Source organism: Sturnus vulgaris, chromosome 8, assembly GCF_052056855.1.
Source record: "Sturnus vulgaris isolate bStuVul1 chromosome 8, bStuVul1.hap1, whole genome shotgun sequence".
NCBI lineage: Eukaryota > Metazoa > Chordata > Aves > Passeriformes > Sturnidae > Sturnus > Sturnus vulgaris.
The window spans coordinates 18,989,259-19,013,744 of record NC_142250.1 but is presented as its reverse complement, the minus strand read 5'-3'; the positions used below and the strand labels follow the sequence as shown (position 1 = coordinate 19,013,744).

At 55.4% G+C, this 24,486-nt stretch overlaps 1 protein-coding gene across 1 annotated transcript in view; it reads left to right on the top strand.

The window, feature by feature from the left end:
• PSD (pleckstrin and Sec7 domain containing) overlaps window positions 1–24,486 on the top strand; it is a 45,616-nt gene that overhangs the window by 19,138 nt on the left and 1,992 nt on the right. Inside the window, exons 8-18 of the mRNA XM_088169036.1 lie at window positions 7,698–7,892; window positions 8,398–8,478; window positions 9,019–9,131; window positions 9,903–9,961; window positions 10,511–10,600; window positions 20,158–20,201; window positions 21,401–21,579; window positions 22,372–22,442; window positions 22,983–23,140; window positions 23,466–23,610; window positions 24,217–24,360. Of these exons, the coding sequence (XP_088025162.1) occupies window positions 7,698–7,892; window positions 8,398–8,478; window positions 9,019–9,131; window positions 9,903–9,961; window positions 10,511–10,600; window positions 20,158–20,201; window positions 21,401–21,579; window positions 22,372–22,442; window positions 22,983–23,140; window positions 23,466–23,610; window positions 24,217–24,360 (1,279 nt within the window). The remainder of the gene's footprint in view (window positions 1–7,697; window positions 7,893–8,397; window positions 8,479–9,018; window positions 9,132–9,902; window positions 9,962–10,510; window positions 10,601–20,157; window positions 20,202–21,400; window positions 21,580–22,371; window positions 22,443–22,982; window positions 23,141–23,465; window positions 23,611–24,216; window positions 24,361–24,486) is intronic.

Here is a 24,486-nt window from a genome sequence, read left to right as displayed (position 1 = left end):
AACCTTCTTCATGTTGGAAGATGGAGGGCAGAAATGAGCATCCTGAAACCCTCATCCACTTTCCAGGCTTTGGTCTTTTCCACACCAAATCACAGTCTGTGCCATCTTTGTAGGCTCGGCTTGGGGATGGCCAGGAGGAGATCTAAGCTCTGTGTCTGCAGTCAAGAGAGGAGAGTGGGATATTGCATCAGGTCTGTGGCCCTTGGGTCAGTCCAAGGGCCTTTTGGGGCAGAGAGGAGCTGGTTTAGGCCTTCCCTTTCTTTGGGACACTGAATCTGGAGACATGGTAGCACAGAGGCCTGACAAGATTTGTGCAGTAAAACTGGTCATGTCTGGGAGGCACATGGCAGTGAAGGGTGACAGTATCCAGCCACGATCAGTGCTCTCTGCAGGAAGAATTGGCTTTCTATTCCTGTACTAAGGCAAGGGACTGAAACACAGCGCCCTGGAGAAACCAAAAGGACAGTATCTGACTAACCATCCATGGGATGCCATTGTACCACAGCACATCAATGCAGGGCACAGGGTGTGAGAGTGCAGAGACACAGCTGGCAGCAGGAGCAGCAATGAGGTGGCTTAACAGAGATTATTCCTCACTGGTTTATAGTCAGTGGAGCACAGAGCATGCTGGCAGTGCCGAGGACACTGCAGCGCTGTTCTCCCCTCCTACCTCAGGTTTCAGAGCAGTGCTGGCCTGCAACACAGGGCACGAAGGGATGTTGTCTATCCCCCAAACTGCCCTAGATCTTTGCTGAGCCCCTTTGCCGAGCATCTTGTCATCTCCTCTTCCAGCAGGAGAGGCAGGTGGTTGGAATCTGCCATCTGGTGCAGTGGAAAGGAGTGGAGATTGTGGCTGGGAGCAGGAACTAGGTTGGGAAGCAGGGAAGGCATGTGGCACCAGGGTCTGAGATAGCCCATCATCTGCAGGATGAGTCTTCAGGAGACAGGGGTTTCTGACAAGGGAGAGATCCAAGAAGTTTCCTCTTCCCCATCACTTGTGCTACCAACTTTCTAGACTCTCAGTGGAGCTGATCAAGAAGCTAAAGATTCCCAAGTAGTTTGAGGAAGAAGTGGCTGGGCTGATTGCTTGAAGGTTCTCATGAACTGGAACCAGCAGATGCCTGGCAGGACTGATCTGATCAAGCAGAGCTTATCCTTGTAATTCTACCACTAAGGGGTATTCAGTGGAAATTGATGAGGAAAGGAGCTAAGGAACCTCTGCAGTCTCTACAGCACATCAACACTTGTGCCAGCAGGGCCAGAGCAAGGCATTCGCCACTGTCCATGGTCACTAGCAGTACAAATTGACTGCCACCAGCACAGGTAGACTGGGGACCCCAGGTGGAGGGGGACTCTGCAGTGGAGACTATGCTTTACACTGTCTGTCAGTGTCAGGGTTGGCAGAGGTGACCCCAGGCTGCAGGGCTTTGGTGTGACTGGTGATGAACACCAGTGGGTCTAGGCCTGCATACGCTGCCCTGTGGCTGTCCTCCTTGTGTCCCCAAAACCTTTGCTGCTAATTGTTGCAATAGTTGGAGTTGGGATCTGGGTTGGAGACAGCCTTGCAGGCTGTGATTTCCTGCCTCCCTCAGTGGCAGGAATGGCCAATCAGTGATGCTCCTGCATTGCTGGGGAGATGCAGTGTCCCCCACAGGCAGTGGCCTTGGGTCATGCAACCTTGTTGCATACTCCAAGGCTCTAGTGTACCTCAGCACATAATAGTTAAGACCATACTTTTATCTCGACCTTGCATGTGGGAAGTGCAGATCTACAAAGGCCTTCCCTGGGATGCCTGCACCTAATCCAGCAGGCTTGGTTGAAAGGGGCAGAGCAGAGACTGACAGTGGGACACCCCACATCCCCAGCATAGGCTCTGTGAGTAGGTTATCACCCGATTTGGGCAGGAGGTGAAAGTGTGCAGGTCCCTTGCTCTCACTGGCAGAGAGCTGCAGGTTGTCCCTGTAGCTGTGACAGATCTCTGCAGAGCATGTGTGGAGGCAGAGCCCCCCAGGGCTAGGGAGTCCTTCTGGACCCAGGGAGGCCAGCCAGGGACAGATGCAGTGCTGGCAAGATGGTGGGGCAGGAGCTGGGGCAGCCCTGCTGGGAGATTGCTTCAGTGGCGACAGCCAGACTTCTGCAAACAGGTCCAAACTGCAGGACTTGGCTTGGGCTCCCTCAGCTTGCTGCTGGGTGCGAACAGGTGTCCAGACGGTCACTGCTTGCCCAGTCCTGTACAGGTAGGCTCTGTGAGCTGTGGGGCATCAGTCCCGGAGGAATGTAAATGGCCAACCTGCAGCTCTCTGGGGGTGCAAGCCCCCTTGAAATCCAGCTCTCCAACTTCCCTGTAATCCCACTCTTCTGGATTGGCCCCAGGCACAGTCGTGCCGGTCCCTGAGGTTTGTCCGCGGAGGGAAGAAACGTGACTCGCCCCTCAAGCGAGGCAGGTTCTGCTGGGATCTCACCGGGGCTTGCCTGCGGTGGCACAGAAAGAAGGGTAGGCGGGAGAAGCGACATCAAAGGGCTGCAAACCTCATGGTGAAAAGGGCCAGACACCAGGGCGAGGGCAGCACGCCTGGAGCCTCGCTAGAGGGAGAGCTCAGCCCTGGAGCTGCGGCTGTGTGGGAGGAGCGGGGAGCCCGTGGGGCTGGCAGCCGCCCGGGCGGAGGATGCGCCGGGAGTCGGAGCTGCGTCCCTGCCAGAGCGCGGCTGCTGGCGTGTGCCGGAGCACGGGCCCGCCAGCCTGTTCCGCTGCCTTTCTTTATAAGGCTCCTTTTGTTGCTGCAGCTCTCGGGGAGCCGGTGCCCCTCCCCTCCCAGGGCCAGCGCAGGTCTCCCAGCTGGCCTGAGCTCCCAGGTAGCACTGGGCAAACTGGTGAGGATGCCTTGAAGGGCTGTACCCAGTCTGGGGCCCCGTGGTGTGGATTCGGGGTGTGATGCAGGAGGCTGAGGCTGAGAGCTGAGCAGAGGAAGGTGGCCATTGAGGAAAGGATGAAGATAGGGGAAGGGAGGTATGGGGTGGGCTGGAGTGATAGCACAGTAGGGAGACAAGGCTAGGGTGCAGGGTGAAGAGGTCTCCCCACAAGCATTGCCACAAGCATTGGCACAGCAAGAAATAAAGAACAAGCCTGGGGGGAATTTTCCCCTGTGCAAGCCGTGTGAAGCCATGAAGAGCAGCAGGAGCCAGGACACAGAACACATCAGCCCACCACGGCATAAAGGACAGTGGATCCCAGGGATGGCAGGTCTGCCTGCAGAGGTGTGAGCAGAATACCTGTGGGATGCAGCCCCATGTGTCAGGCATTAATTCCAGCTCTCCGATCTGACTCAGAACCCCTGGGCTGGTCTTGGCCCAAGGGTCCAAGACACACAGGTTTTCCTGTGCTGACCCTATGGCATCTGTGTCTCTGGAGGAGATCACCCTCCATCCAGCAGGTGAGTAAGTCGATATTTAAGGCTCTCGGCTGGCACCAGAAATTGTTTGGTGGGATTGTAGTGTCAGTCCCTGTCCTCTGCAGGAGCAGTTGTGTCCCTCACAAGAAGGGCTGGTGGGATGGTGTGATGAAGGACAAATAGACATCTCTGGAGAATGCTGGTGCTGCAGGGGAGGTTCTGGAAGTCTGCAAAGAAGCAAGACTGAGGAGGGGCAGAGCTGCCCAAAGTTCAGTCCTATCTGGATGTGCAGTAACAGGGATGGGTGCTGCTGTGGCTGGGTGATTGTTGGACTCCAGAGCTGCCAGACAGCACAACCAGCCGTGCCTGTGGTTGGAGGCTGGTCTAGCTGACCTTCAAGTGTCCTCCCAGTCCTAACTTCAATTCTGTGAGGAATGAACCGGCCCAGATTTTTGCTGTCATAAATCAAAGTCGCTCCACTGAGACCGGTGGAGGGAGCTGCGTTTATTTAGCTCAGCCAAAGATCCGGTCTGGTACATTCTTAGCAGCAACATTAGGCAGGCTTGGTTTGCTTGGCAGAGGCAATGAGCATCTAGCTATGCATGTGGGCCTTTCAGAATTGAGGGGAGACTGCTATTTTGCCCCATGCACCTGTCCTTTGTGGATTTGCACCAGGCTCTTTGCCGTGTCCCTTCATGGTGTAGGATGAAACCAGCCTCGTGTGGGGAGCAAGAGGTACTTGAATTGTGTTTAAAGGTCTGGAGTTTTCAGCAGCAAGTGTCTTGCCTGAAACTGTGTCAGGATGGACCAGGACAGCCCAGGAACTCAGCTGAGCACACAACCCAGCTCCTGGGGAACAGGTTGTTGCTGGAGGAAGGGTCCCACCATGCAGATACGTCTCTGCTGGCATCTGGGAGGTGGAGGTCAGCCCCTTGGACCTGGCTTTGCAGAACTAGTGCCTTCTTGCTGCTCCACACCCAGGAGAGAAGATTTGCTCCTGGCTGCTGGAAAACTGAGTGAATGTGGTGCCAAGTAAGCTTGGTTGATGGTGGCAAGGTGGAGAGGATGTCAGGGCTCCTGCAGTGACACACTGCATTGCAGCTAGGGAAGGTGCTGTGGTCTCTGCTTCCGGGCTCCAGGCAGTCAGCTAGAGGAGGAATATTGAGGTGAGATGATGATCCAGCTCCAGGAAAGGAGTGTTTGGCCCTGAGAAGGAATATTTGGGCCCTGGAGAACGATCTGACCTGGAAGAAGCAGTGCGTTTGTTATAGTGGTCCTGAGCAGGTCTGTGATTGTGCAGCGGCTTTCCAGGACAGGAAGCACAATAAGTCTGAGCTGGGGTGGGAAGTGGTCAGTGAAGAGCCTCTGTCCCAGGGTGAGCCCTGAGCCCTGTGCTGGATGGCGTGCCTTCCTTGCAGAGACCCCTAGACGTGCCTCACTGCAGCACACTGGGCTCTAGCAAACACCTTGGAGGTGACAGGGAGACCTGTGCTCCCAGTGACGTGAGTGGTGGCAGCAGGGAGGGGGATGAGATAGCGCTGTGTTTGCCCAGGAATAATTTTATTCATGCACACAGAGGATACTTGCACAATCTCAAATTTGATCTTTATTCCTTAAGTGTGTAGTTAATGTAAAAAATATTATCTCAGTGTTTCTTCAAGCCAAACTAAAATGTCACTTTACTAAATACACCAAAAAACCTTTACCCTGAGACCTGCAATTAGCTCATTGGCAAGAAAATTAGCATAACCTCAATTACCTCAGACATGGACACGTCTCTTGCTCTGCTCTCTATTTACTTGAGAGTTGGGCTCTTGTTTTTCTGTCTTTAAAGCTGCATGTTCTCCAAGCCAACTGGGGCTTTGAGTGGTGGCAGATAGCTACCACAAAGGGGGCATACTGAGCCTACAGAAGCTGACTGTCCGTATTTAACTGCATGAGAGTGGCTTGAGTGCTAGGAAAAAAGCCATTTCATGGCATGGTTGAATAGTGCCTCATCCTGAGAGCAAGGTTATGCTTTGCTATAAAACACCAAATCAATTCTGGGACTTGGTGAGGGAGGGAGCCACTAATTCCACTGGTAGAGCTACTTTGAGACTCAAGGTTTGAGATCCCTGCATGCCCACTGCAAGAAGCAAGGCAGGAATTGTAGTCACAGGTTGAGACCCTGCAGGGAGATAGAGGTATTGAAGGACAAGAGAGATTTTTTTAAACGGCCCCATGCCTGGATGCTCATCAGCACTAGGTAGGAAAGTTGAGGACCATGGATTAGGAAGAGAGGCATGGGATGAGATTTGGGGCTCTAGGTTTGTCCCTGGACGTTCCAGGAACTGGCCACGTGAGGGAGGACAACCTCTCAAGCAGGATAAATGAGGTCCAGAGGATATCAGGAGTTTTAGAGGTGGTGCAGAGAAGAATTAAAAGATTTTGAGAGGCGGACTGAGCATCAGCTTGCTCTGGAGATGCAGTTGGAGCATGGGGAGTGTTGGAGGAGTGGCTTTGCATTTTGTAACTCTGCCTGTGGCTGGAGACCCACCCTTGGAACTGCTGGGCTGCAAAGGGGACAGTGCCTGTGCCCTTGTGATAACAGATAAGGATTTTAGCAAAAAAATGCAGTCACCACAACCCATGGCTGGCAAGTGCCAGCTGCTAGGATGGATTAATCTCGTCTGCCTCTGGGAATCAAAGAGCCTGTGACCTCTGTCCTTGGTTGAGGTCACAGTGACTGCAGCCACACAAGGAGCTGAAGTGGGGCCCAGGTGTGTGCCCAGCACTGGCCCAGCAGCACTCAGCCTGCTCTGCTGTTGGGCACCCCTGAGAGCAGCTTTGACCCTGCCAGACAGTGGAGGCACAGCCAGGCACCAGGGCCCATGCCAGCAGCACCTTTGGGTGTGGATGTTTTGGGAGGAGAAGAGATTTTAGGCAGGTGGGAGATTTGCCCACAGGATGAGGTGTGCTCATGATTTGGACAGTGATGCTGGAAGCTGCCTGCCCAGCTGCCCAGAGCTGGTGGAGTCACACCTGGTGAGCTCACGGTGACCTTGCAACCACTCCTGTGGCTGCTTCCACAGGGTGCATTGGAGTGATGGATAGTCTCCCTGGAGAGGACTGGAGCCAAGTGGGCACAGATCTGCCTTGGCCACCCATCCAGGTCTTACCTCAGTCACCTCCTGTCACCACTGAGTTCAGCAGTGGTCTGAGAAAAACACATCTCTCCAAGGACTTGCAGAGTGTTGGAGTTGCTTTCACCAGGGAAGTGTCTGACCCACAGGTTTGAGTGCAAAGCAGCTTCTACTGCTGCATGCTGGCTGAGGGAGACAGAAGGATAGCACCTGAGAGCCCCCCCAGGCATGAGGCAGCCTGTCAGTGTTGTGCAGGGCTCCCCTGGCACAGGCACCACTGAGCAGGAGGAGGCTCGTCCTTTTTGAAAAAAGCAGAGTCTCAAGGAGATTGGCCTGGGTAATTGGCTCAGGAGAGCAGGCCTCTTAAAACTCAATTAGAGACTTTTAAAAATAAATCAGACTGGAACATTGTAAGGGCTGCCAGAAAATTTGGGCGAGGTCAGAGTTGCTTAACATTTGTTGTTGATTAGATTCAACCAGCTTTTGGTTGGGATAACTTCTGCACAGCTGAGTCAGATTGCTTCGGGGGCCAAGCCAAGAGTGTCTCCTAACATGGCCATTTAAGGCGTGGTGGGCTGAGAGCTGATGGGCAGCCTGGGGAAGACTGCACTCCACTGTGAGCTAGGAAGCCAGGGGCGTTTTCCTTCGTCCTCACATCCTCTGCCTCAGCTTTACTGTCTGTATAGTGCTTTGTAGTCACTGGGTGGGCAAAGGTGAACAAAGGAATTGTCTTGGGTAGAAACTGCACTTGAGACCAGCACAAGTTGTTTGTCCAGATTAAAAAATGAGTACGGAGCTGTAGGACAGCATGTGATGTGCACAAGTCTCTGCTACAGCTGAGCTTGGCAGAGCCTAAGCCCACACATGCAGTTTCACAGGTTCAAAGTGGGGGACTTTGGAGTAGTTGTCCTTTCCTTCCACATCCAGTATGAATGTTTGTTTGAGTGCCTTAGTCCAGTCATTGACTGATGCTGTCCTATCACCCCCCCCCCAAAGCTGCATTCCTACACCTTTCCTTAGTTCCCTTAGCTGACCTCAGAGTGTCTCTGATCAGTGCAGTTCATTCTGGCTCCCAGCAGTGAGTAGCTAGTCTCCAAAGCAGGGTGAGGAGCATGCCTTTCCTGAGAAGCTGAACAAGGAGGGGATCTGTAGGCAGGCTAACGTGGAGTGTCCCTTCCCATTGCAGTGACCGCCCCCAGAGCCAGCTGGTTTCGGACTCAGAGTCGGAGATGGACAGTGTGGAGCATCTGGCCCTGGGCAGCACGGACACCCTTTCCAATGGACACAAGGCTGACCTGGAGGCTGCCAAACGCCTGGCCAAGAGGCTCTTCAACCTGGATGGATTTAAAAAAGCAGACGTGGCTCGCCACTTGGGGAAGAAGTACGTGTGGGTATTTGGAAGGAATGTTCCATTCTGCAAGGAGCTCACTTTCACCTGCAGTCTTGCTGCCCTTGTGGGGCACCAGACTGGCAAGGAACTGCTGGCAGGACCTCAAAACCTACTCCTCATGATTGGTACATTTGCACCAGGTGTTCCCTCTAAAGGTCTTAAAACCTAGGAGACATCCAGAGTTTCATACCTTCCTACCATGACTGCATCTTGGATGCTTCAGTAAGGTGTTGGGGCATGGCAGTGGCTAGCTGACCTCTCATGGGCCCTTCCCTCTATAGCTTCTCCATTTTCTCTTACATGCCCAGTATTCCCAGTGAATTTGTGGGTGACTTCTCTGAATTTCACGGGCGCGTGGGGTGTCTTTGTCCTTGTCATGCTTCTTGCAACCCCAGGGAGCTCCCAGCCTCTTGGAATCCACCCAACCCCTGTGTGCCTTTGGCTGTCCCCACAGCCTGGTCAATCGCATTCTCACTTTCCCCCTTTTCTATTTCAGCAATGAGTTCAGCAGGATGGTGGCAGGGGAATATCTGAAGTTCTTCGTCTTCACAGGGATGAGTCTGGATCAGGCTCTCAGGTCAGAACTGAGTGTGATACATGTGTGTATGTGGTGGCCACCAGAGTGGGGTCCCAACAGACCATGCCCTCTGCAGCCACACAGAGATCTGCAGGAGCAAGCAGACCCTATGACTGTCACCTGGAGATTCTCTTACCTCTTAAATAGGAGAGGGTGATTTCCAAGATGTTAGCCATGCAACCAAAAAAAATCACTCCTGGTCTTAACTCAATGGTCAGTGCAGTTGAATGGCAGTCAACTAGGCCTGACTTTCCAGGTCTTGAACTCAAATCCTTCTGTTGTTACACCTACTTCCTTTCCCAGTGTAGCTCCTGGCATTGGCTGTAGGTCTTTGTGATGTGCCAGCAGGATATGGTGCTGTGGGCTTGGAGAAGAGTCCCACAGTGGGTTTGGAGGGAGGGAAGGATGTGCAAAGCAGGGCTTCATCTAGCACACAGGAACATCTCGAAACCAGAAAGCACAGCTCCATTCCTGCACAGGGTGAGTTGAGAAAACTGCAGTGGGCTTCATGTGTGACCAACGCTGCTGCTGCTTTTTCAGGTCCTTTCTAAAAGAGCTAGCCTTGATGGGAGAGACGCAAGAGCGAGAGCGAGTGCTGGCTCATTTTTCCCAGCGCTACTACGAGTGTAATCCCAATGCCATCTCTTCAGAAGGTAAGAAACTGTGCATGTCTGTGGCGAGTGTATGTATGTGTGTGTTTCAGGGGAGCCTATGTGTTTGTAGCTCGGTGAGTGTGCTCGAACTGAAACTAGAGAGCAGGCAGAGAGCCTATACCGATGCCTTAGGAGGTAGCCCCAGCATGTCATTTCCCTCAAATGACAGATGCTTTAGATTTTTATTTTTTTTTAAGCCTGGTCTGTTGGATGATGCATAATTAGAGCTCAACCCATTCTTAGTTTTGACCTTGAGCAGATTAGCACAAGAGACACACTTAGCACACCCCTCACCAAATGGACCCCGGCTCTCAGACCTGCAGCTCAGGGAATATCTAAGTGAGGAAACTTGTGTGCATAGAATTTCAGGAGCACAGACACCCACTTAGTACTGTTTCATGTATCTGCACCTCTTCTGTATGCATTCACACAGAATGGGTCTGCTTCTGCATCGGCTCTGGGATAGGTGAGGTTTGTGTCAGTCCTACCTTGTCATGCTGGGAGCTCTGCAGGATTAGCTACAGCAGCACTGCCTGGCTATAGGGAGAGCAGGCTTGGAAGGGAATTTGTTGTGCCCAGGTTTGGAACCAGCGGCCTTCTTACCTGCAGGCTGTCAGTGCTGCTGTGTCCCCTTGTGTCCAGGGTGGGAGGAGGGGGCTCAGCACAATTTTGGAGGCTTGGAGACCCCATAGCCTTCCTTAGATGCTGAGACACTGGAGCACCAGCTGCTGGGCTGGGGCCTCTAATTCCTGTCCTGTGCTTGTGCTGCAGACGGAGCCCACACCCTCACGTGTGCCCTGATGCTGCTAAACACAGATCTGCATGGACATGTAAGTTACCACTGCCATTGCTCCAGTCTGTCCCCTGTCTGACCTCATCACCCTGAAACTGTAAGTGCTCAGGGAAGAGTGAGGACAGTGCCACATGATTAGGAGGCATGGGATCCTAGGCCCATAAGAGCTGGTCACCTATAATGTGTTTGGTGAGGATAGGTGACAAAGGCTAAATTAGAGGAGGGGGCTGATGAAGGAGAGAGCTGGGCTTTGAAGGAGACTTGCTGAGCTGAAAGATGTAGATGTGGAATGAGGGCAGAAAAGAAAACTGAACAGGAAAAGAAGGTGGGAATGAGACTCCAAAACCAGCTGCCGTTGGGAGCAGGGAGTGCACAATTTTGAAAAATGAGGCTATTTAAAACTCCTGGAGTCTCTGCAAAGCCAGCAGCTTCCCCATACCTGCAAGCAGCCTTCCAGAGACCTGGCTGATCCCTCACTCCTCTGCAGAGAATGGGTGTTTGTTCCTGGGCTATGGGACCTGCTCCAGCCAGCAGTAACCTCTGTCCCAAAGTTAATCCTGATGTTCTTTCCCCCTGACTCCCCCAGAACATTGGGAAGAGAATGTCCTGCTCTGACTTCATTGGCAACTTGGAGGGACTCAATGGAGGCACTGACTTTCCCAAGGAGCTGCTCAAGGTAAATTTGGTGGTTCTCCATGGCTGGCCAAGCAGCAGGAGCAGAAGTGAGAGCTTTGGGGTGGAGGGCTACCTGAGATGCTGTGAAGGCAAGATGCATGCAAGATTTACATGCAAGAACAGTGATGGTCCCTGAGCCTATTGTGCTCCTGCCTTACTGAGGGGAACCTGGGCTGCTCCATTCCCCCAGCAGGACACTGGAGCTTTGCCTGGGGCTTGGATACCCTCATTGCTCTTGCTGTGCCTATATTGCAGGCAAGGGAGCACACATGGGGCAGCTTACTAGGGTTGGTTTGCCCAGCTGCAGCCAGAGGCTTCCTGGCATCAATCCTGTGTTACTCAGCCCTTTTTGACTCCCTGAAGCACTGGGGCCCAAAACTCTCACTAGGCTCTGGGGCTGGAGCCATCTCTGGTGGCAGAGGTGACATGGGCAAGGCATCACGATGGGGAGAGTAGGCTGGAGGTTGAAACCTTGGAGCTGGAAACTCACCTCACTGGTGTGACTGGGAGACTCCTGCCTTTTCCCTGCCTGACCCAGTTCCTGGAGGGGCTTGGTAAAGGAGAGCAGTGCACAGCAAGCACCTGTGGCCTCGGACTGCTGCGCTTCTCCAGCATCGCCTGCTCTCAGGAGGGTCTTCTGAGCTGCTGTCTCCCCGTCTCACACCCTGGGAATAGGCTTAGCTCCCATGGGGTCTGCCAGGCAGAAATTGCTGCTGTTGGTGAAGCTACAGTTGGCAAATACTCATGATGTGGAAGATAGGTTCCCACAGGGTGCTGGAGCCACAACGGGGGGGAGGTGGTTGATGAAAAAAGGCAACAGAGGATGAAAAGCTGAGCTCCCTTTTCAGCCTTTGTGGGTCTATTCCTGGTTGTGTCGCTCACCCCATCATTAAGGGGTTACCAGCAGTTCTCAATAGGGCTGTCCTCCCTCTCAGCCCACACTTCACCAGTGAAAGGAGTTACTCAGGAAAAATTCTCCTCTAATTTTAAACCCAGCTCCAGAAAAGGCTTTAAGCACACAAAATGGATGCAAATATATGAAATGTGAACCCTGGCCCTTCAGTGCTACTGCAGTGCTACTCAGATACACCATCTGAGCTCCACTGACTTCTCAGTGTGCCCCCTTTGCATCCCTCACTGCCCAATGGTTGGGTGCCCACACTTGAGGCATTGCCCTATTAAACTTATCCCCTCAAAGCACCAGCAGTTCAAACATATGAGATGAAATTACCGCATCAGATCCCAGACAGAGGGAAATAGGACAGTGAGGAAGTGCCGTGGAGCTACAGGCTTTCTCTCACAGGCAGGGGCCAAGACCTTTGCTGGGTGTAAGGAAGTGGAGGGAGGCTGCAGTGCTGCAGCACAGCCCTGCACGGCTCAGCCGGCAGCCCAGCAGCTGGGAGGCTGCTCTGCTAAAAATGGCCTGTTCCCTCTGCAGCTGCGGTGCTCCCACCGCCGCTTTTCAGCCGCCTCTGTACAGGAGCCGTGCTGGGGAGGGAGAGTGAAAGACACTGCGAGGAAACTCAGGCAGGGCAGGCTGCAGCTCTTCACCTGAAGCACCACTCCACTTTGGAAACGCCCTGCTCATGCAAGGGGGAGTAATTTTCTGGGTCAGGTGAGATGGAGAAAGTGCTCTTGGTTTGTGCTGGGGGGAGAACTGGCAAAAGGATCTTGTGCCTCTCCTGGGCAGCCTTAACCACTCCTCCAGAGAAGACACTCTTTCCCTTCTGCCCACCGCTTTTGGCTGCTTGATGCTTTATGGTCCCTGCACAGGCTCAGGGGCAGACAAATGGGGAAAGGCTCTCCTGCTGCCCTCCCTGTATCAGCCTGCATTAGCCCTGTTGCCCTGAGCAGGATGCTTCCTCCTTGGCAGACCTGGCTGGCGGGCTGTGCCTGGGGACTGAGGCTCGTGTGCAAGCGTGCTGCACAGCTGGCTGGCTAATTTTAGTGCTTCAGGAGCACACGCGTTTCCTAAGGGTAAGGGGAGGGGAAGGGCTGGCAGGCTTCACAGAAGCTTCCCAAAGCTCTAGGCCGGGCCTTGGGCAGCTCCAGCAACACAGAAGAAAGGTCCTGGGGGCTCTTCCAAGCCTGCCTGGGTAGATAGCACAGGCTGCTACCCCATGGGCTTCAGAGCTGGAGGGCTGAAGATGGCTCTCACCCAAAACACTCACTGCCAGGGAACTGGGGCAGTAGGGCAGGACTTTGGTGGCTGCAGGGGAACAGGGCCACCATCCCTTGTGACTGAGGACAGCATCAGGAATAGACCCACAGGGAGCCAGCGCACTCCCCTCGTGTCTGACTGCAGGGAGTCCCAAGATAAACGCAGCATGATGCCTGAGAGCATGTGGCAGCTTGAGTCAGACAAGAACTTTATCTGCTACTAGATAATACATGTAAACAGTCCCAGTTTTATGCAGAAGCAATGAAAACACTTAAAGAGCTTTCACAGCTGAGCATCACATCCCCCTCACTGCCAGTGCCTCACTATGCCCTGCACAGAACCCTGCTGCTGGAACTAAGGCAGTGCTACCTTACTAGCACTGCTGCTGGAAATCCTTTTCTCTGTCTCTGAAAGCTCCCCTGGAGAACTACTCTGCAGGAAGGGCTGCCCACCTCTCTGTCTGAGATGTCCCCCTGATCAGGCATGGTGCCATGCCAGGGATTTAAGGACCATATAATGCTGTGCCAAAAGATGCCCACATCTGCAGGCTTGGACCTGAACTCCATGGCCATGTGATGGCAGCTGCCCATGCAACAAGGAGGTGGAAGCAGGACATCCTGGAGCTGGTGATATTTTGGTTAGCTCTTGAGGTGTTGCTTTTCTCTTGACAGCATGATTCCAGCCCAGGCCCCCTGGGATTTCACTCACCATTGCTGATTGTCTGTTACATTTCAGATGTCGATTTGACCTTTATATGATTGATCACTTTGTGGAGCATTAGCTCGTCCCCATCTTCCTTACCCTTTTAGCTTAACCTGGTGCTTTACTGGCTGGTAGAAATATCAGTAGGGGCAATTCGGGCCCCATTTCTTACCAGCACTGCTTAGCAATTGCAGGAGTGAGCCAAATCTGTGCTGCCTTTCAGCCTAGGAGCCCAGAGCACGTCACAGATGTTAATGAATTAAGCCTGACAATGCAGTCGGGTCCTCGGGGGAGGAAGGTAGGATGGGCCCCCACCTTCCAGCTTGGAGGCACAACAGCAGGGCTCAGACGCTCAGAGTGCTGGGTAAGTGATTAGCAATGTGGGAAGAAAGCCCTGGCTCCCACCTCTGAGCTATAATCACAGGAACGCTTGCTCAGTCTAATCCCCCGGGCTATTTTTTTTTGCCTGTTTCCCCTGGGAGTGATAGGCTGCTCTGCCCCTATCTCCCGTGGCTCTCTCAGGGGCAGCCCAGTACATTTGATGTGCCAGACATCCATGCCCCCTCCCTCGCAAGTTTTGCCAAATGATCACTATGCCAAACAGTTAGGACACAATGGAAAATTTCCCCCTCTCCACTGGCTGCATCTCCTGCTCAGTCAAGCCTAACTAAATTACGCATCGATCCTCGTGCTTTCTGCAAGGGTGCCCAGCTCTTTGCTTCTTCACAGGAGCAACTGCCTGGAGCATCTCTGTCCTGCCCATAACCGCTCAGTGACTGTAGCTACTGATGTTTTGACCTGACCTGGGAGGGACAGGCAAGAGGTTTAAGTGTGGGGTGGGCACTGAAGATGGAAAGTCTGAGCACGTCTCCAATGGGCCCATCTCCTACCGGCTTTGTAAGTCCCTGGTGTGGGCCGGGCTGCAGAAGCAGCTCTGAAGCCTGCCCAGCTGGAACCGAGTGGAGGTGCCACCTGGCCCCGGGAACTCGGGCGATGTCACCACCGCGGCCCCCCAGGAGGGCACAGCCACCTGCTCCCACTCTCCGCGGAAAGGAGGCAGGGACGGCCAGCTGGTGCACCGGAGGCAGCTCCGGCCACTCGTGTGGTATCAGCGTGGGGGATGCTGTCCCCCCGAGCGGGATGCCCGCCGCCGGCCCCTCGGCGCGGCTCAGCCCGGCCGGGTCGCCATTGGCTGCGGCGGGCGGGGCGGGGCAGCCCCGCCTCTGTCGGGAGCCGCCGCCGAGCCCAGCCCGGCCCGGCCCGGCCCCGCTTCAACAGGCGGCGGCAGAGCGGCCGCGGCAGGCAGGGCAGGGCACGGCAGGGCCGGGCAGGGCAGGGCCGCCGGGCTCCGCGCCGGGCGCCCCGCCGCCCCCCCGCCGCCGCGGGCAGGATGATCGGCGTCAACAGCATCAACAGCAGCGCGGGGCGCATGCGGTCCCGCTCCATGTGCTCGGTGCGCTACGGGCGCAACTACCGCGGCGTGGAGACCTTCTGCTACGGCTGGCCACAGCGCTCCCGCACCCTCAAGCCGGTGCTCTACACGGACCTGGTGGTCAGCCGCATCCAGAGCCGCCGCAAGAAGAAGCCGGTAAGCGGCGGGTCGGGGGAGCGGGGAGCGCCGCGGGGGGATGCGCAGCACCCTGCGCCCTGGCGGGGACATGGGCGGGTGAACATGCCCGGACAGTCGCCGTCCTGCCCGCTGAAAGAGCCTCAGCCCTGGTACAGACGTAGCGAGCGGCCAGCCGCATCTCTCTCTCTCTCTCTCCTGCCTGCTTTTTGCGGAGCCGTGTCTCCACCATGCCCCCTCCACCCGAGGGTCCCATCCCCAACCCTGGATTTCTCTCCCCCACCATCCCACTCCGATCACGGGGGTGGCGGGAGCGCGGCAAGACCTGGGTGACATTGCGCCGCTTACCGTGGTCTGGCAGCAGTGCTTGCTCGAAAACATCTCTGCGAGAGGAATCCAGGACAGAGCCGTACCGCTGGGACCTGCCCTACGGCTTAGCATAAGTGACAGGCTCTGCGGGCTCTCTCCCAAAGGTTGCGCTGCGCCATGCCCTGGCCAGCCCAACCAGGGCAGACTGGCACCCACCTGAGCACCGGGGAGAGCCGCAAGGCAACGCGGAGGGGGCAGCGCCGCAGCCCCGGTTCCCAGCCGAGCAGAGTTTGAGAGGAGGGAGTGGCTGCCTGGACAAAAATGGGCTTTTTACTGCCAGGAGCTTGCTCGCCGTGAGCCGGCATCCGTTTTGTAGATGTTAGGCTGGTGCGCATCGGTCCTAGGTGAGAAGAAGTGAACAGGGTCTCTCTGGGCGCGTCGTGCCTCCGTTGGGTGCCTGCCTCCGGTGTAGTAGCGGGAGGAGAGCCCACACCGGCCCCCTCCTCGCAAGCAGGCTGGGGCAGAGCAGTCAGGGTTACCCCAGGGCTACTTGTGCTGCCCCCGTGGACAAAACCAGCCCGGTGGGGCCGTGGGGGCCGTGCCAAGCCGCGGTGCTGTCATAGCGCAGTACGGTCTGGGGGCAGCATTAAGTTGTGACGCACTCGGATGGAAACAAGCAGTTGGGAGATGCTCGGCCGCTGCTCCCCGCGCTGTGGGGCTGCGCTGGGAAGGTCCTGGGGGTGATAGTTGCCTGGGCAAGGAGTGGTTTAATATTTTGAAAGAGGTTGATACAGTTTACAATGTTGCTGAGTTAAAAGTATGGGGCCGGGATGGGTAGCTGTCACCTGCTGTCACCCATGACTGCAGCAGGGTGGAAGGTGATGCACAGGACGCTGATCCCGTGGCAGCCCATTCTACAGGAAAAAAAGTCTGTCCCCAAGTCAGTCTGCTCTGTGTGTGCATAGGAGCCCCTCTGCAGCAGAGGGGAGGGAGGGACACGGTGGTGTACGCAGCAGGGCTGGTGTGTGCCCGGTGATGAGTTATTCTTGAGCATGGGTTGTGCATGCTGTGGAGGTGCGGGGGGGAGGGGGGGGCTGCCGAGGTGAATTAGGGACCCAGCATAAGTGCAGTTCCATCTGACATACAGCCCTGATCTGACCCTACTGTTCGGATCTGTGCAGCTGGGGCATCTGTGTGCCTGGGAGACCTCACAGAGCTTTGTGGCTGGATGTAGCAAAGATATTTTGCTAAGGAAAAGTTGGGGACAGCCATCGATTGAGCTTTCATATTTAAATGCTGTCAGTCACATAGAGAGGTAGAATGACTGCAAGGAGGATGCTTGGTGGCTGTGAAGTCTGTCTTGAATGTCATGAACCCATGGCCGGTCACAGGGCTGACAAGAGGAGGGGGAGCCTTGATATGCACAGGGCATCTTGCTGTATGGAGAGCTGAGCACTGTGTTTAGCAGACGAAATAGTAGACTGGAAAGGGAATGTGTCCATAAGAGTTGTGATGCATAAAAGACGCACTCCAGAAAGAGTTAAAACCCTTGTCTGGATGCTGAAATTCCTGCCTCAACCTTCACCTGTTATTTGAGTGCTGGGCTACAGCCCTCAGTACAGTCCTGTGCCAAAGCCGTGTTCAGGCCAGCTTGTTGCTTAGCTCCACAGACCTTGCCTCTGGTCTGATCTGAGCTGAGGAGCTGAAGGTGGGTGTCTTCTCCCTACCCTGCTTACATAGGCTGTCCCCCGCAGGGCTGGCCCTGTGGCTGGGCTAGAACATCAGAGCCACCTGCCTCTTGCCAGTGCAGCCCCTCAACTGTCCTTGAGACATTTGGTAGAGCAGAACTCATGGACAGCCTCTCAGCCTGCTTTTGGGAGAGAAAGCACCAAAGAAAGATGTTGATTCAGTTAGAAATCCCCCTGGGACAGTAAATTCCTAGGTCTCTTTAGCGTTGCGCATGTCTAGGGCAGAGCTGGCTGATTGGCCTGGCATGCTGCAACGGTGAGCTCATAACCCAGCGATGGCAAAAAACCCCAGCCGTGCTTGGGGTCGTCATCCATAGTGGCATGTGGCCAGTGCCCAGCTTTCTCTTGGGTAGTACTTGCAAGCTCAGAAATGCCAAAGAGTTGCTGTGCTTTTGGCCCAGGGGAAATGAATCCACGGAGCAAAGAGAGCCTGGAGAGAGGGACCTGCTGAGCACTGAATCCGATGTCTCTGGTCTCTGCTGACGTGGCTGTGAGTTGGGCTTCAGGAACCTGCGTCACCTGCGCTTCCCCAGCAGAAATGATCTGTGCACCAAAGAGCCCAGAATTTTGTGGACTGACAGGCACCAGAACAGCAGGGTGGGCTTTGTGGCTGGAATGCATCTCCTCAGCTAGGACTTGGACCAAGTCCACCAGCTTTGTACCTGAGATTGGTCTTGGTTGGGGCTGGTGTTTAGCCAAGCAGAATTTTGGCAGGTTTTAAGTGTAGATGTAAAGCTTTGTGTTGCTCAAATCCCACAGCCTCTGTGGGATCACAGTTTTCCTGTTTGCCTCTCACTGTCCCCTTGCACAGGAATGTTGAGCAGCCCCTGCTTCCTGTCTCTGAGGTGGGATACTTGGCATCTTCTGCTGGTAATCGGCTTGGTGGGGTGCTGTTGGGGCATGTAGCAGGGCAGCTGGAGCCTTTTGAAGCCATAAGGCAGTTCAGCCTTTGAAGTATTCACCAAGAGTCCCAGAGCCCGGGTTTTTGTAACGCAGTACTCTGCCAAGCTGTTATCCAGCACTGTGCCATCCCAAATTACTCCTCGAGCATCTTCTTCTATTGGCTCATTCATTCACCATTTAGCAGCAATCCTCCTGCAGGCTGTGCATGGGGCTGGGGTCCCCTCCAGCCCTCCAAAATCCATGCTCAGCTGGCTCACATCTCCCTTCCTGGGGGCAGGGAGCTGACACTTCTATGTATCACCAGTGAGCCAGATGGAAGCCAAGCCACATGTGCCATTCTGCCCGCTCTTTCTGAGGTGCTTTCCTGCCATTTCCAGTGCCCACTACTCTATGCCATTGTTTTTTTAGTTTCCTTTTTGTATCTGTGGGTTCTCAGCATTTTTCAGCTGCATCCCCGGCAGTGACTAAGATCCCTTTCTGTTTCCCATAGTGACTCCTTATCATCTACATTGCTCCAAGATCCTGCTTATCCCCCTGCTCTGCTCCCACATTATGTTCTGCAGGGCTTTGGATTGCTTTTTTCCTCCCAGATTCTTCTCTAAGTCTGTTTGCTTCTCTGGCTGCCTTGCTGCCAGCCCACTGGTGGGTACCTCTTGCTCACAAGTTTGCATCCTGCCTCTCTGGCACTGGGACTGCATGAATGGGTCTGGGATCAAATCTTCTCTCAGGCTCTGATGCCATTATATATGAGACCTCTTTATAGGTCTCCTGTCTTCCCAGGAGAGAACTGAACCCTACTTTCTGCCTGCTAGATTGAGACGATCCTTTCCCTCCTCTGAGAAACAAGCTGGTGCTATGCCAGCATTTCCCCAACGGGAAAGTATGGAAGGAGCTGGATTCCCGCTCCATCCTGGCTGCTGCGCCTCTTGGGAGTGATGGATGTCCCTTCCCCTGTCACCGCTGGGGCCTGTCTGCTGGCCAGCATTCCTGGGCCCCTGCACGCCTCCAGCTGTACTTTCTCTGCCACCAGCAAGATTTCTCAGCAGCAGTCTCTGGCCCAGTGATGGATGTTGACAGCTGCATGAACAGCCTGTGCAAGACTCGATTATTTTCCTCCAAGGATGATGCCTTCCAGATCTTGCTCTGAAGCCCTCTGTGAGCACTGTATTGAAACCCTCTCTGGAGCCTCCCTGACTGCAGAGCAGTGCTGAGCACTGTTGGCTTGCACCCAGCTCAAACCGGACAAACACTTGGGAGTGGGGCCCTTGAGTATCCTGCTGCAGGCAGGCTTAGCTTGTTCCTTGCAGAAATACAGGCAGCAGATCCTGCCTTGCTCAGATAGGTGGTGTTTGGGTCTCCAAGGAGGGTTGTTTGGGGGTGCTGGGGAGGGTGTAGAGACAGGCCACAGCCACTGCAAGCACCTGCCTTGACCAGCCAAGAGGACATGGTCCTGTGAGGGCCTCATGAAGGACAGCATGTCAGGGTCTCTGCCAGTGCAGGGCCATGCTGAAGTCTCTCACAAAGTGTGCTCCTGTGCAAGCAGTGCATTGCTGGGGAGTGCTGGGTGCTGCCATGAGCTGGGCTCTGCCAGCCCGGGGTGGGTGGCTGACTGCAGTGAAGTTGTTGGCTGAGGTCTCTTGTGGCATGGAGCTTCTGGAGGCCCTGGAACAGGCTAAGTTTCCACTGAGTGGGGTGAAGGCATGCACCAATGAAGTCTGTCCCAAAAGCTCGCTCTCCTTGAGCTCAGGCCTCCTGAAGGCTGTTATTTTTACCAGCCTGGAACACTTTGGAATAGGGAGAAACAGCTCTCCCAAGCACTTGGAAATGTTAAGTGTGCCTCACCATTATGCTGCTAACACTGTGGCACTGTCATGGGCAGGTAGAGACAAAGGGTAGGAGAGGGCAAAATGCCAGGGCCATCCCCAGCATTTCTTTGGCGTGTGGGGGGGTTTGCAAATCCCATGGTCCCCAGGATGAGGTGTCTGTAACCTTAAATTGAGGTCAGCTGGCTAGCCTAGCCAGGACAGGGCTGGACTGGAACAAACTGACATGGACTTAGCTTAACCCCCAGTGTCCCTGAGCCAGTCTGGTGTGCCTCCTCTGTTCCCTGGAGCAGACTCCCAGCCTGGCACTGCCCTCCTGCTGACCTCCCACTCTTCTCTCTGCAGGCACTGTATGGCTCCATCAAGAATGAGAAGCTGCAGTGGGCCATGTGAGTATCCCTGTGGGGGATGCCTCTGCATGGTGCTGGGTGGGCAGTGAATCCACTCAGCCCCTAAAACCACACAAACCATGATGCTGCAGAGCGGGTGCCCCTGTGAGGATGAGGGAAGGAGAGGGAGCTTGGGATGGGCTGGGGTGCAGGTAATGTATCCCTGGCTGCCCTTAGCACTGCCATGGGGCTCCTTCTCCAGTGTGTTGGGGAAAAGCCACCTGAGGTTGGCTTCTTGCAGCTTTGGCCTGGGTTTGTGCCTTGGTGGCAGGCTCTGGAGGTGCTGTGGCTGTGCTGGGGCCCCACAGGGTGCCTGCACCCTCGCCCACAGCTGCCATCTCCAGCAGCAGGAGCGGCAGCGCCTGCGCTGCAGGGATTAATCAGCCCGGTGCTACCCAGCGCTGAGCGATGCACTCGACCGCTGCCATGGAGACGCCGGCAGATGCTGAGGGGTTTAATTAGCAGCAAGAGGCTGAGGGAGTGGGGAGGCAGCAGCTCTGGGCTCCCACATCTTCCTGCGGGCGGGGAGGAGTGGCACCCATGCAGCCTGCCCATAGTGAGGGGCCGTGACCCGGTGGGAGCAGGCTGCCTACATCGTGCCCACACCTGCTCCTGCCCTTGGATGGTGCTGCCCAAGGCCTTCCCACCACAATCTCCCTGCACCCCTTTGCCTCTGGCTCTGGGCCCTGTAGTTTGACTCCCACCCTTAAAACGTGGTGACCAGAGCCTGGGTCTCTCCTTGTGCGGGTGGACCATTCTATACCCTCCTTCCTACCATGTGGGGACTTGTGAGTCGGTATGCCATGGGCTGGGGGGCTGTGGTAGTGCCAAGCCTTGGGGTACTGGTCCTCCATCACTCCTGGCTCATCAGCCTGGCTGGCATCTGTTGCACCCCTGCCCAAAAAAAGGCTTCTTACTCCCTGGGGCAGGCAGTGGTCCCATCCCGAATCAGCAGCAAAAGCCCAGTGCCTTGTCTTTCAAGGGACCAGGCAGCACTGTCTAGAGAGAAAGGGGCACAAGAGCATAGCTAAGTTTGGGATGCTCACCAGTGCTGATGGAAAACTGTTCTTTCTGGCCTGCTGCTTCTGGCTTGCCTTTCAGAAGCCAGGCCTAAAAACGGCACCGACCAGTGGGGAACTTGGTATTTGCTGTCCCCAGAAAGGTAACAAATTCTTTCCCGACCTTAATCTGATTGGCAGAGATGAGGAGGAGCTGAGAAAATCCCTCTCGGAGCTGGCAGATCCCAACCCAAAGTCCATCAAGCGCATCAGCAGCTGCAGTAACCCTTTTCTGGACTTTTCCCAGGACTCCAGCATTGCTACTTACAAGCACGGGCTGTTAGTCCGCAAGATCCACGCTGATCCCGACTGCAAGAAAAGTAGGTGCTTAGGGAGCCCGTGGGGGGCACTTGGGGCAAGAGGGCACCAGTGAACTCCGGAACTGAATGGGAAGCAGGGTAGGAGTCACTATGTGATGTCTGTCTGTAGCTTCATGCCAGCCTCCAGCGTCAGTGCCCTGTCTGTCTGGCTGTGCCAGCCATAATTCAGCCCTCAGGCTGGGGAGCTGGAAAGCCTCTCCCTGCCCACAGCGCTGGGAAAGGGGCAAGCAGGGTGGTGGGATGGGGTCTCTGGGGATTGCAACCCTGCCACATGATTGTGTGGTTGAAGGGAAGTGTCCTGTGGTGTGATAGACAAGGCACACAGCAGGCTGCAGCTGGTTGGGCACTGCCAGGCATGTTTACAGTCTTCCCCATAAAATCCCTCCTAAGCCCTGGCCGTCTAATGCTGCCTAGCTGTGATTAGATGCAGCCGCCCTTCAAAGCCAGCATTACCTGGCAGGCAGCTCTGCCTTGTCCCCGTGCCCGAGCACGGAGGCAGTGGCGAAGCGGAGCACAAGCAGCGAGGCAGGGAGCGCAGGGGGGGCACAGGGGGAGCGCAGCACAGCACAGCGCTGGCCCCGGGAGGCAGCAGGGCCCCCCTGCCAGCAGCACCATCTGCCAGCCACGCCGCCTGCACGGGCTCAGGTGCGCAGGGACAGGCCTGGCGCGCTGCCCGTCCCGGGGGTGGGGTGACGTGCATCGTGCCAGGGCTGGCTGCAGGAGGGCGGGGGGTGGCTTTCCCCCAGCTCAGTTCTGAGGATGATGTCTGAGCTGCTCTCTCCTCCCCGGCAGCACCCCGAGGGAAGCGCGGCTGGAAGCCCTTCCACGCCATCCTGAAGGGAATGATTCTCTACCTGCAGAAGGTAGGCAGCAGGGAGAGGGATTGTCCCCAGTCCAGAGAGTGGGTCACAGCAGTGAGAGAGGGCCTGCAGCACACAGCATTGCAATGCCTGGCCTAAGCAGACTCAGCGCCCTGCATGCCTGAGCTGTTGCTTGGGGACCCTGTTTCCAGGGTGCTTGGGTACAGCTTGGGCAGCAAAAGGTGCTGCTAACTGAGAGCCCTGCTTGCAGGGGGCTTGGCTGGGAAGAGAGGGGCACCAGGGTCTTTCCCCTGAGTGGAGGGTTGGGCTGCACATCCAGCTCCCTGCAGGCACACACACAGGGAAGTGAGGGCAGTGGGGAACAGCCCCCCTGTACTGTTGCCAAGCCAGTGTGCCTGGGTTGTGCAGCCTCTCTGCAGGAGTATAGCATGAGCTGGAAACAGAGTCCACAGCTGCTTGGTGGAAGGTGATCTCCAAGCCCTGCCACAGCCAGCACTAGTGTGCAACTCCTGAAACCTCATGGAGCTGACTCATGGTGGGGTGCATCCCTGAGCTGGCTCTGAAACACCCCATGATTTGCAGGAGGAATACAAGCCAGGGAAGGCACTGGCAGAAGAGGAACTGAAGAATGCTATCAGCATCCATCATTCACTTGCCACACGGGCATCTGACTACAACAAGCGACCCAATGTCTTCTACCTCAGGACAGCTGACTGGAGGGTCTTCCTTTTCCAAGCACAGTGAGTCCTTCAGGATCCCTGGCTGGGCCCTGTGCTGGGGCACAGGAGCTCCCCTGTCTTGAGTGTAGAGTGGGATGGGGCTTAGGGCCACCTTGCTCTCTTCTGTCCTGGCCCTTTCTGGAAGGAGAGGGACCTGGTGTCAGTGCTGAGCTTTACCCAGCTCCTCTTTTCCCTACCCTGCTGGGCTCAGGTTACCTGTGAGTAGAGTCCCCCAGATGTCATGGCTGGCTAGGGCCAGGCCTGGGGGACTCAGACCTTATCTGCAGAGCAGATCCCTCTGTCTTTGACAAAGATAGCCCATCTGTATCCTTGTCTTTTTTCTCAGGAACCCCGAACAGATGCACTCGTGGATCACACGCATCAACGTGGTGGCAGCCATGTTCTCTGCGCCCCCCTTCCCCGCAGCCATCGGCTCCCAGAAGAAGTTCAGCCGCCCGCTGCTGCCCAGCTCCTGCACCAGGCTGTCTCAGGTGGGCACAGCATGGGGGCAGTGGTGAGCCTAGGACAAACCCCCGGATCTGCCGGTGGCGCATTCCCCTGTGGAGGGATCTGTGTGGTGCCATGTGCCCAGCTGCCTCCCCAGTGAGGTGAAGAGCCAAGGGAAAGACAGAGAAAAAGGGTGCTGAGACTGGGGGTGGACAGTGAGACGTTATTCCTGGCAGTGAGGCTGGAGTCAGGTGATGGTCAGACCATGGAGGAGAAAGTGGTCCCACATCATGGCTTGCAAGGTCCTGCCAGAGACCTTGAAAGGCAACTGACTGGGGGGATTAGCTGGCACTCATGCATACCAGGGCAGTTATTCATAGAGCAGAAAGGATTTAAAAAAAACCACCAGCCTAGTTTTAGAGGGATTAAATTCTTCTGCTTTAAGACTGCAGTCAGCCCCCCTATGAGGTGAGAGCAGATTGCCCCCAAGAGCCTGTGATTTTGCCTGCTATTAAAAAAACAAACAAACCCAGCAGCAGAAGCTGAGATCCTGGCTGCTCCTAGAAGGGGAAAAACCTATTCTGTCCTCGGCCAGCTCACAGTACCAGGGGGACAGAGCAGGGCACTGACATGGTGCCATCCTTCCCCAGGAGGAGCAGGTGAAGAACCATGAGACCAAGTTCAAAACAATGTCAGCGGAGCTGCTGGAGCATCGGTCCTCACTGCCTGAGAAGAAGGTGAAAGGCAAGGAGTACGAGGAGCTAAAGCAGAAGGAAGAGTACCTGGAATTTGAGGTGAGCTGGAAGATGCCCCCCTCTGCCCTCAGGCCCTCTGCCCCTATCTGTTTGGCCATCCTCAGCGATGGGACCAACCCCTCCCATCAGCTGAATTACACTGCCGTGGTCTAGGACCACGAGCAT